Source organism: Pelecanus crispus, chromosome Z (assembly GCF_030463565.1).
Source record: "Pelecanus crispus isolate bPelCri1 chromosome Z, bPelCri1.pri, whole genome shotgun sequence".
NCBI classification, from domain to species: Eukaryota; Metazoa; Chordata; class Aves; order Pelecaniformes; family Pelecanidae; genus Pelecanus; species Pelecanus crispus.
The window spans coordinates 75,470,945-75,483,377 of NC_134676.1; the positions used below are offsets into that span (position 1 = coordinate 75,470,945).

The 12,433-nt window shown below is 40.2% G+C and overlaps 1 protein-coding gene across 1 annotated transcript in view; it reads left to right on the plus strand.

Annotated features, from left to right (window-relative positions):
- SVEP1 (sushi, von Willebrand factor type A, EGF and pentraxin domain containing 1) overlaps positions 1-12,433 on the plus strand; it is a 145,767-nt gene that overhangs the window by 78,609 nt on the left and 54,725 nt on the right. The window contains exons 13-22 of the mRNA XM_075726219.1: positions 1,232-1,353; positions 3,349-3,457; positions 5,373-5,561; positions 5,895-6,128; positions 6,634-6,795; positions 7,533-7,694; positions 8,525-8,686; positions 9,933-10,027; positions 11,207-11,303; positions 11,965-12,075. Of these exons, the coding sequence (XP_075582334.1) occupies positions 1,232-1,353; positions 3,349-3,457; positions 5,373-5,561; positions 5,895-6,128; positions 6,634-6,795; positions 7,533-7,694; positions 8,525-8,686; positions 9,933-10,027; positions 11,207-11,303; positions 11,965-12,075 (1,443 nt within the window). The remainder of the gene's footprint in view (positions 1-1,231; positions 1,354-3,348; positions 3,458-5,372; positions 5,562-5,894; positions 6,129-6,633; positions 6,796-7,532; positions 7,695-8,524; positions 8,687-9,932; positions 10,028-11,206; positions 11,304-11,964; positions 12,076-12,433) is intronic.

The window sequence follows — 12,433 nt, forward strand, 5'->3', positions numbered from 1 at the left end:
GGAATTTCCCAGCTTTGGTGACATTTTAATAATAAATGTGTTAGAGCTACATATGAAACCAGTCTTGGCACCATGTTGCATCCACTTCCATCAGACTGGATTTCTTAGTTTCAGCAAATGAAAGTAGTGTTTCAGCTATGAGCAAATGAGAGTTATGTTTCAGAGCTATCTATCAATTCAAAATTTGTAACTTGGACACTTAGGTTGATTTTGCAAACTGTGATTTGCTTAAATTCTGGATGAGAATTTTTCATATTTATTCTAGCAGTGTTAGTAACAGGACTTTTAAAATTTATTGCTTCTCTCTCAGTAAAAAATAAGTACAGAGTTTAGTTGACAGCTCACAGGTTTCTTCCACTAAGAATATACTGAAATAGATGAATAACAGACCTTTTTTTAATGTCTGTTAGCTTTCCCAATAAATTTGATGCCTGCCAAAGGGTCTGTTGTGGTTTAACCCCAGCTGGCAACTAAGCCCCATGCAGCTGCTCGCTCACTCCCCCCCCAGTGGGATGGAGGAGAGAATCAGAAGAGTAAAAGTGAGAAAACTTGTGGGTTGAGATAAAGACAGTTTAATAGGTAAAGCAAAAGCCGTGCATGCAAGCAAAGCAAAACAAGGAATTCATTCACTAGTTCCCATGGGCAGGCAGGTGTTCAGCCATCTCCAGGAAAGCAGGGCTCCATCACACCTAATGGTTACTTTGGAAGACAAATGCCATCATTCCCAGCATCCCCCCTTCCTTCTTCCTCCCCCAGCTTTATATGCTGAGCGTGACGTCGTATGGTATGGAATATCGCTTTGGTCAGTTGGGGTCAGCTGTCCTGGCTGTGTCCTCTCCCAGCTTCTTGTGCACCCCCAGCCTGCTCGCTGGTGGGGTGGGGTGAGGAGCAGAAAAGGCCTTGACTCTGCATGAGCACTGCTCAGGAGTAACTAAAACATCCCTGTTATGAACAGTGTTTCCAGCACAAATCCAAAACATAGTCCCCTACTAGCTACTATGAAGAAAATTAACTCTACAGCACCCAAAACCAGCACAGGGTCGTATTCAACTGCATTGGCTGACGTACAAGCAATCCATTTTCATGTACACAACACTGGGAATTTATGTTGCTGATTTAATGACAATGCTTCTTAGCTTAGTGTATTCCAGTTTTAGCTTGAATGGTCTTGCTTTTAGCTCTGAAACTCTTGCACTGATCAGTAAAAATTTTTTTCTCCAACATTTTTCAGTAAATCGTTTTGCAAACCATGGGTTCAAATCCTTTGAGATGCTCTACAAAGCAACTCGATGTGATGACAACAATCTTCTAAATAGCTTTACTGATGCATTCCAAAGTGCGCTTGGTAAAATGGTAGGTTAGTAAATACTCCTTCCTTTTACATACTTTTAAAAAAATGTACCTTGTTGTTACTTTTCCCAGCTAACTAATTTCATAAAAGGAAAATACAACAGAAACCTGTAAATGAAATTTGTGCTTTTTCAGAAGATGACAAGTCTGCTTTGAAAATAAAGATGATTCACTGGCACTTTAATGTAATTCAGTTCAGTCTTCAATGTGGAGTTATACAGGACAGAATTTATAGAAGTGTCCAAGTAGCTTAGGGACCTGGCACTCACAGATTTTCAGTAGGCTTCTAAAGAGAACCTGTGCAGTTTGAAAACCTCAGTCAGTTGTCCCCTAACCTCAGTGTTGTTTTTGAAAGTTGGATGTGATTATAATATAAATGTATTTTATATAGAATATGTGTAACACATATCCATATAATATAAATGTACATACATGTATACAAATAGATAAATTCCACGTTTGGTGCCTAAGTCCAGGCACTTAAATCCAATAGTAGTGATTTAAATAATTTGCTCAGGTTTCTTGAATTTCTGAGTTCTCACTCTTATCATGAAGAACTGCATGGCGCTGCATTTGAAGGGGTGGCATGTTCCTTCTCTACCGTGTCTCTTGCTTTCCACTTCAGTATCAGAGTCCTGCCTCTTAATCCATGAGTCTGTCCTCAGCTGCAAATCAGAAGCAGCAGGACTTTGAGTTGTAAGTTCAGAGGTGGATGTCCAGGCCTAGTGTGATAGGATTGCACCAGAAAAGAACACTGGGCATTTACAGATTTTTTGCAGGACAAGGCCCATATGCTAAGAGCTTTTCTACTAACTAGAAAACATTATTAGCACATACAGCTAATGGACAAACTCCTGCAACCTTGGAATGTATGTCAGTAGCCCTTGTCAAATGGCTGAAAACTTATATAACACATCAGGCAATCTCTGACACTTGGACCTAAATATCTGTTACTCTCTTGTCTTGCTTCAGGTTTGTTCTCTTCCAGTAGAGAAATCATGGCTGGTTTTATTTCTGTTCCTTTCCCCTAAGAGCCAGCTACCACCAGGTTCCAGTGCTTAGACCATTACTATCAGCAAGCAAAAGATGATAAGGAAAAAATGCTTAGTGACCTGCCTAAGCAATTACATCAAAATGCAACAATCTGGCAAAACAGTCAGAAAGGCCTTTTTGAATATGCCTGTTCCTATTCCCAAGAATTTGAAATTCTAGCAGAGATCTGAAAGGGGGGAAGGAATCAGCAGGAGCCATCTTTTCAACGAAAATTGATATGGAAGAGGCAAAGCCATTCCAAAACAGGACCTAGAGCCCAACTTACTTGAAACCTTCCTGGAAAAAGCAAGAAATACAGATTTTATCAAAAATTATGCATTCATCTATTCTTATCTAATCTCCACTGCTTTTGTGGAGAGAAGAAAACAATACCAGAAAGGTTTCTGTCGAGTTTTCTGTTCTGCGGCTTCTGTCCTTCTCGGATGATTTTCCCTGTCCTCTGAGGCCTCTTGGTGGAATGCATGAGTCCCTTTCCATGGGTAGGGAGAGGTGGATATGAAGAAATAAGGTTTGAAAGCTAGAAACAAGGTGACAGCATTGTTGTAAACCTGACAAAATTACAAGTTACATAGGTGGAAAACCCACAGGTGTTTTCAAACGTGTGAGCTCTCCTGTCATCTTCAGCAGGGAGAAACAAGCCTGAACTTCTGTTATTTTGGGATTTCACATGGCAGAGTGGTTAACTGAATGGACATATTCTCTTATAAAAAAGACCTTCTATAACAAAGAGCTTACATGCCTACAAGTTGCCCTCCTGTTTCCCAGCTGTATCAATAGAACATATTTCTTTCAGCAGACTTTGCCGGGGTTATAAGAGACATGAAAGGGCAAATCTAGTGGCCCTGGCAGGACCAGTGCTTTACATTGTAACTAGAAGTTTTTCCAAGTCAGGGGAGGGGGTTATGTGGTTTTATTTTTTAATGTTATTCTTCTTTATGTTGGAAGGTCCCATCATTCTGTAATGATGATGATGATATTGACTGCAGATTGGAAGATCAGACACAGAAACATTGCTTGGAATATAATTACGATTATGAAAATGGATTTGCCATTGGTAATTATTGATTGCATAGATTCTTAGCCATCCAGGTCTAATGCAGCATAATTCCTTTTGTTCTGAAGTATGCAATGTGTTGTGTGAGATATTTTTTAAAAATAACTATAGAGCTCTTAAGATAGTAAGCTGTTATATAATGGGGTTTATAACAATATTATGGAACTGTTTGCTGTCTGGTTTTGATACTGCTTCCTATACAATATAGAGGAAAAGTTTACTGAGATGCCTGGTGATGGGTAGGGGAAAAAAACAGCATGCACACACACACACAGAGTCCTACAAACCTGCTTAGTTAGCCTGGAAGAAAGAAACTTCTTAAAAACATACCATTTCAAACCTAAATACTGAAAAAGTACAGTAGATGGTTCTGGAGATTGTTAAGAAAATGAGGTGCATCCTTGATGCTGGTTCAGATCAGCACAGAACCCTCACAGTGTAAAGCTATACACGCTTAAGGTTGCACATTAGCTGTGAAATCACTTCCTGTACACAAGGGCGCGTCTTTGCAGGATGACTGTAGCTGTATCAGAGTGAAAGGTGTGACAGTCCTAGTGATTGTTCCCACTTTGCTTTACGCCAAGTAAGTTGTCATTTTCAGTCCATTTTCGAACAGGTTAGTGTCCATGTTGTACTGCCGTTCTTGGCGTTTCTGAGTCCCAGGGGGCTGCTCAGAGCAGAAGGGCTAAAATCAGGTAACTTACATTACCTGTCTTCACAGGAGACATTTTGGCAGATTGACATCAGAGTATGTAGTCTTGTCATAGGACTGTGGCTCTTTTACAGATTTGTAGTGGAGTTACTTGGTAGAGCTTCCTGCTTATTCTCACCTTTTAGACATGCTTCACTGAGTTTGAGAGCACATTTGTTTGTAATCAGACACGGGGGGGCTGGGTGTTCAGTTTGCAGTTGTCATCAGGGTAAGGATGAATATTGGTGACAGCTGGAGCTAACTTGTAAAGGCACTTGGAGGAAACAGTGTTGAGGACATGGCACGTAGGGTCCTATTTTCTTCTGGTTCTGTCAACGTCTTATCAGAATAACCTTGTTGCTGTTTTTCTGGAGTTTCTCATGATTTTACACTGGGAAGGCAGGAGAGGATAACTCTCCTCAGGTCATATGAGACAGCAGTTTAGAAAATCAGTTGTGGAATACTCACATTCAGCAAAGCTGCAGGGTTAGTTTGTCCTAGTTTCCACTGTAAATTAAGCATAATCTAAGTGACTGCTAACAGGTAATTGGCAGAATTTTTTTATACCTCCATGTTTTTAAAAAAAGAGCTAGATCAGTGAAATAGACCATCCACCTCTAAATTTAGTCATTATGAAAAGGTAGATTATGGTTGAAAGCGTGTTGTAAGTGAAGATCATTATACAGGGGGTGAATTTGACTCACTATGTGTAACAGGAAATGCCTGTCTGGGGGGAATAAACACCTAAGGTAATGGTACCAGCCTTTTCTGCGAGGGCAGACAATGGTAGAACTATTTAGGAGTTGTGAGGAGAAGATGCAACGGAGACATGTGCATAGGCCATGCTGTCTGTAATTGAGCAGGAAGAGGAAGAGAGAGTAATATGGAATTGTTTAAGAGGATGTTGCTGGCAGGTGAGGGTCCATGCAAGACAGGGTGAGAGAAAGAATTGCAACCTGTAACTTTTATAGCAGTATTTCTTTAAAGCTAACTGCACAAGATTCAGGATCTCTCGGATACCACTTAGGAGTGAGGCTGGTTTTTCCTTTTTCTTTAGTCAAAATGCTGGTACAGTAGGCACTTGTGCAGAGGCAAAGCCAGCACACATCATCTGGAGCTTCAAACAGACCCCATTCTATTGGGGATGTATTTTAGAAATAAGTACAGACACTTACATTCCACATGGTGTTGCTTCTCTTTTTGATCTTTCTTAATGCCTCACAGGACCTGCTGGCTGGGGAGCAGCAAACCAGCTGGATTATTCCTATGATGATTTTGTTGATGCAGCACAAGAAGACGACTTACCCAAGCATCTCTCTGCCTCTGTAAAGGCAGCATCTGCTCGAGTCAAAAGGCATAAGCTGAATGTTCCAATGACCGACCACAAAATCAAGTTAATATTTAACATCACGGGTGAGAGAAGTCAAAATATCATCCTTCCCCTAATCCTTATTTTTAAAAAACATGTTTCTAATACATTCAGTAAAACTTAGCCATCAGTGCACAAAGCCTTTTGGAGATGCAGATGACAGTTTTCTCAAGACATTCATAGCCCCATTTCATCACAGACTTTCTGCTTGGGGGGAAGATCACAGCCTCATGTTCATGGAGAGCATTTTGCACATGGTCTTCTTTCCACTTTCCACTGGCAAGCTTGAGTGTTGCGCTCTTGATATACTCCAGAGTACGCTGGAAGTGCTGACTGTAAATTCTGTGTGCTTTTTGTGTTTTCTATTTATATCCCAGCTAGCGTGCCACTGCCTGATGAAAGGAATGATACATTGGAACTGGAAAACCAGCGGCGGCTTCTTAAAACTCTGGAGACGATCACAAACAGGCTGAATAGGACTCTGAATAAGGAACCCATGTATTCTTTTCAGTTTGCATCCGAGCTCATTGTAGCTGACAGCAACTCACTGGAGACCGAGAAGGCCTTTCTTTTCTGCAGGCCTGGTTCTGTGCTGAGGGGGAGAATGTGCGGTAAGCCAGATGACTTGCTCCTTACATGTATTTAGAATCCTTCTGAAAAGCAAGGTTTCAGAAGATGTTGGCGAAGGGTTATGGTTTGACACAGTCCAGTGCTTGTGGTTGGTCTCCCAGAACAATAAACTGCAAAAATGCATTGTGCAGTTTGACTTCCAGAGGATGTTTATATTCCTAACCAAGGCCTGTGGAAAAAGGATGCTTTTGTACCCAGGATTCCACTCCCATAGGGAAATCAGGCATATCCACACTTGGTGATACAGAGGAAAACAGTGCTTGGTATGCAGTCTTATAACTCTGTTAGTCTTGTGGGTGATATGTAGCTAAGATAGGAAATTGGATTCCATTTCCTGTGCATAGTGAGATCTTTGCAGTGTTGCAGAGGGATACCCCATTTGCTGAGGAACAGAGTCACATTTCACATAAACAGGGAACTCCAGAGGCAAGACAAGTATGTATGATTGTGCATTCTGAGGGAAACCTTGTATTTCCAACGTTACAGTCAACTGTCCTTTGGGTACCTATTACTCCCTGGAGCATCATACCTGTGAAAGCTGCTGGACTGGATCCTACCAAGATGAGGAAGGGCAGCTGGAATGCAAAAGTTGTCCATCTGGTAGCTATACTGAGTATCTACACTCTAGGAGCATCTCTGAATGCAAAGGTGAGAACTTTGTCTTCTTCAGACAGCCACTTCTGAACGCCTGGTGGCATCTTTTTGGTCCCCATTGTGGGAGTATTGGAATGAGGTTAGCCTGTGAAATGATGAGCAGTCCTAACTGCCCCTTGATGCATATATAAAAAGAAAAATCCAGGTTTTCATCACTGCTGTGGCATGTAGGATGCCTGGGCAGATGTTTTAAGAAGACCTGGCCTTTGAAGCTTTGTTTCATTTCTCATTCTGTGAGATTGTGAGCCCATTTTGCAGGGACTAACACACTTAAAATGATGCCATTCTTGTTCTTGCCAGCCTCTCTCCGTCCTACCGTGATCAAAGGTGAAATGTCTGCATCCTACACTGTAGTGCTCTGGCATTGAGCGCCTCAGCATCACTATCTCTTTGTGACTTGTTCTGAAAAAGAAGTTGCTAGTTTTATTTTCTCTTTATTGTCTTATCATTCATTTTGTTGATTAAAAATGAGTAACTGCATTGCAATAAACCATCTGTGAAGCTGATTGGATGAGAATTAACTGGTTAATAATTCACAAATGCACTATCAGTAACTTAGCACAATTCCTTTTTTTTTTGCTCTTGGTACCCTGCTTTTGGTAGAGTAGTGTAAACTCTAGAAATAAAAGTCCCTGTGACTTGTATTGTGATTTCAGCATTATTTTCAGAGGTTAGGAGCCATGTTTCCCATTGGACATTGCTTAATCTTTATGAATTGTTCTGCCTTATAGCTCAGTGCAAGCAGGGAATGTATTCACCTAATGGTCTTGAGACCTGTGAAACATGTCCACTTGGCACATATCAGCCCACATTTGGATCCAGGAATTGCATCTCTTGCCCAGAAAATACATCAACGGTAAAAAGAGGCGCAGTGGATGTCTCAGCTTGTGGAGGTTTGTAACAAAAGGAGTTATGAAATTTTTAAAATTAAATTCTAAAAATTTCTAAATGTTGTTTAAACATCAGCTAATGTAGTCCAGTTCATCTGCCCAAGACTGGATTCCGCTTCTGTTTAAATGTGGACCAAGCAGCATTTCCTAGCAAAATGATAGGTCATTTCCGGATCCTGATTATTTCAAATGCCCTCCTTCTGATTCCAAGACGAATTCTTATCTGAAGATGAATAAAATTAGATATGTGGTGGGTATCTACATGAAAATAAAACCTTTTTTCTTACAGAAGAGAAAGGGAATGACAGGATGTTTGTCACTGTTATCTCCATAACAGCTTCCACATCTTCTGTACAAAAATACTGAATTTTAGCACAATTTGTTCTGGAACTTTCTTCAAGAAATTGTTCTCAACTGTCTTTGGGGAGCTTTCCCAGGGGAAATAGTCTGCAGGGATTAGTGGTGCAAAAAAATGACTTGTCTTTTGTCCTTACTCTTTCTTAAAAGGAAAAAAAAACCACCACAACCAAAAAACAGGTGTGAGAGGTGAAAGGAAAATGAAGTTGCATTTGAAAGCTGTTCCCAGAGCAGCAAAAGGAATAGATAGAAATACTCCCCAGATATTTCCGTAGTCCTTTGAGAACCACATGTTGCCCAACAGCACAATTTAAGTAAGCATATCCTAGAGCTGTGAATTCCTGGTAGGTTTCACCATATTCCTTTAAGTCTGAGGGGGGACTGTGGGAGGAGGAGAGAAAATGACCAGAAAGAGGTGGGGGAAGGCAGGGTGGGGGTGCATGATCACTCAAAAAGATATCCTTTTGTTCTTGCAGTACCATGTCTTGCAGGCGAGTTCTCTCGTACAGGTTTGACACCTTGCTACCCTTGTCCCAGAGACTACTATCAACCAGACCCGGGAAAGTCCTACTGCTTGTCTTGTCCCTTTTATGGAACAACAACTATCATTGGTGCCAGATCCATCACGGATTGTTCAAGTAAGCCAACTTATCTCTGCTGGAGAAAGTGAATAAAAGGAACATCTAAATGATGGCCAGCAGTGGTCTTAGCAGAAAGCATCCCGCTTACTCTTGTAACTGCAGACCTTACATTTCAACCAGTGAAGTTCACAGCTGGTTTTGCCTACTGGTGTTGCTTCTGTGTTACGTAGAAGGAGTGACTGTGTGATACACACAGTGTACAATAACAGTGTACATATACAGAGCGTGTATACACACACACACACACTCTGCATATGGATACTATATATACACACTATAAAGTTATATATATATACACAAATATGTATTTGCATGTATGTGTTTGTATAAACACACATAAAATATATTTTATATGTACACACACATATCCGTGTTTTAGAAATTTATGTGCTTACAAATACATATGTCGTGGTTTAACCCAACCAGCAACTAAGCACCACGCAGCTGCTCACTCACCCCTTCCCCCCGGTAGGATGGGGGAGAGAATCAGAAGGGTAAAAGTAAGAAAACTCATGGGTTGAGATAAGAACAGTTTAATAATTGAAATAATAGTAATAGTAGTAGTAGTAGTAGTAGTAGTAGTAGTAGTAGTAGTCATCGTCGTCGTCGTCGTAATAATAATAATAATAATAATAATAATAATAATAATAATAATAATAATAATAATATGGTGAAAAGGAAAACAACAAGAAGAGGAACAAAACCCAGGAAAAACAAGTGATGCAACCACGCACCGACCAACGCCCAACCAGTCCCTGAGCAGCAATCGCCACCCCCCAACCAACTCCCCCCAGTTTCTATACTGAGCATGACGTCATATGGTATGGAATAGCCCTTTGGCCAGTTTGAATCAACTATTCTGGCTGTGCCCCTCCCAGCTTCTTGTGCACCTGGCAGAGCATGGGAAGCTGAAAAGTCCTTGACTAGCATAAGCAGAACTTAGCAACAGCTAAAACATCAGAGTGTTATCAGCATTCTTCTCATCCTAAATCCAAACATAGCACTGTGTCAGCTACTAGGAAGAAAATTAACTCTATCCCAGCTGAAACCAGGACACATATTTGTGTAAAATATATATAAAATACTATGTTGTTACTGTAAATTTTGCTTTTTATTCCCACAAATTCACTTTTTTTCAGCATATCTTTAGATGCATTACTAACATGCAATTATTCTGCCCTCCTGGAATAGGGACCTTGCCATACAGTGTTATTAATAGCACTTTCATATCTTTCCTCTTCAGGTTTTGGCTCTACTTTTTCAGCAGCTGAGGAAAGTGTAATGATGGTACCAGCCTCTCCAGAAAATATCAGCAAGCAGTACAAAGTCAGCAGTCAGGCAAGGACAAGATATATTTTCCAGGGTCATCTCAAATGAATGAAAGAGTGCCTTACGCAGCAGTAAATGACTAAGGCCTTTTTAAATGTAATTGTTATGCTGACTGTATTTCCTGAAGAGATGAGAGCAATGGTCATGAGGGAAACACTCAAACTCTCTTTGTAATCATAGAAGCACTTTCACTGAATAAAGGAGGCTGAATCTGCTATTGGCAATCTTAAATTCTGGACTTGAAGCCTTCACCTGATGCATGAAGTATTTATCACACTTATAAAAGAAATGTAAACTCCATGGAGGAGGTTCAGCCAATCTATAAAAAGTAGATTGACCACTCTCACTTATCTGATGTCTTCCATATGCTGAATTCCAGAAAATGCTACCAGGCATCTAAGCCTCAGTTGGAAAATCTTTGTTTTACTTATTGCAACATAGATACACTTGAGAGGAGGCAAGCAGAGCTCCCTTCTGCTGTGATTACCCCCTTTGAAATACAGGCAAATCCTCATATGGTAGAAACTACTCCACTGACAATGTTTGCCAGAGATGCCCCCTTACCTCCACCGTCTCCCCCCCAGTCTGTAACTCTGACAAGACTGCTTTGTTTGAATCCAAAGCTAGGATATTGTGTAAACAGGAGCAAAGTTGACTGATGATAAATTTGGCCTGAATCATTATGTAACATATAGAGAGGTGACAAACTGATCTCCTGTGGTTTTAGTTGACCATTTACTCAAGGGCTTTGCTGAATTCAGGTTTGCTATGTTAGAAAAAATAATGCCTCACAGTGAAATTCCCCACCAGTTCACCTGATGACCAGTAGGAGGAAGTGATTAGCCAGTGTGAAAGGAGGCAAAGTGGAGAACTCTCATACATAAGACAGCATAATATGTCACCTGTGAATCATAGCTAAGAAAGTTCTAAGGAAACAATTGCGGTGATCACATTTTGCTAAGTGAAAGGTCATTTTAAAATAATAATTGAAATTCCTGGTATTCTTCTCTAGAAAAAAGAATGGTTGGTGTGCTGAGGAGACAAAGAGAAAGAGCTAGAAGTTAATGCCAGTGACTTTTTTTCCCAGCTTTCCAAAGTGACTATAGAGTGTGCAGTTTAAAATTAGAATATTTTGTTCCACCTGTATTTCCACCTTTACTGTAATTGTATCATTCTTGCCTCTGTCAGGTCTTTCATGAGTGTTTCCTGGAACCATGCCACAACAATGGGACATGCAAACAGTTGGGAAGTGGATATATTTGCATATGCCCACTTGGATATACAGGTAAAAAATTGAGAAGCAGGTGGCGGAGCTGACATGTCTCCATGCCCTTAACATGAGCAAGCATAAAGGAGCAAAACATTTCAGTGCAAGAGTATAGCCTAACTAACTGTAATACCCACCACAGATTTACCATACATAGTATTAAGAAAAGAAATTGTGCCTCGTATTCTTGCTGAATTATATTGTGTTTGGCAGAAAAAAAATTTGAATGGGGTTTCTTTTAGTGGCATTATTGGATTTGAAAATCCTGTCACTTGGCAATATTTATGATTTGCAAATCTGGAAATTTGCCCTCTAAACAGCTAATTCCACCAGATCTGCCTGTACTCCTCTTCACTGTTAGCTTCCCAGTTGCTTCAAAGCTGTTGACTTATTATTTGGCTATTATCAAGAAGTGATCTCTGTTACTTGTGATAGGTATTAACTGCCACTATTTGGAACTGATCGTCTGTTACCTGATGTGCATCATATCTTTCTAACAGCATTTTGTCTCAGGTCTGTGTTAAAACACAAGCTAAAGAGAAGATAATAAACCTTAATGTCCGGTAACGTATGCAATAAATCAGTTGTGTTTTCCTACATTAATTAGTCATGACTTCTATGTTGCTGAACAATGTCAAATTTTGTCTCCCTGTTCTGAGTCCTTTATTTTGCATTCTAGGCTTGAAATGTGAAACAGAAGTTGATGAGTGTAAATCATCTCCTTGTCGCAATGGAATGTGTAAAGATGGCATTGGGACCTTTGTTTGCCATTGTCAACCAGGCTATTCAGGTAATTTGTTTCACTTCATAGCTCTTCTTCAGACAGGCATTGTTTCTCTGCCAAGTAGATAACACAAAACACAAGGGCTGTATAATTCCACATCCGTGGAATTATAACAGGAAAGCAGTGTGATCTACAGGTTAGAGTAAGGTTTTGCTCTATGTGAATAGGTTTTGAAATAAAAGGATGAGTATTCAAGGACAGTCTGTGTGCATGTTTGTGCATGTATGCTTCTGTTTTGTGACATTTTTGGTCTGAAAAAAAAAAGAATTAAGTTTGGGGAATTAGTAAATACTCACAGGGAAAACGCTTGTGAGACTGAATGTAGCCTGACTAGACAAAGCATTTATGCAGTTGCTTTACTGCA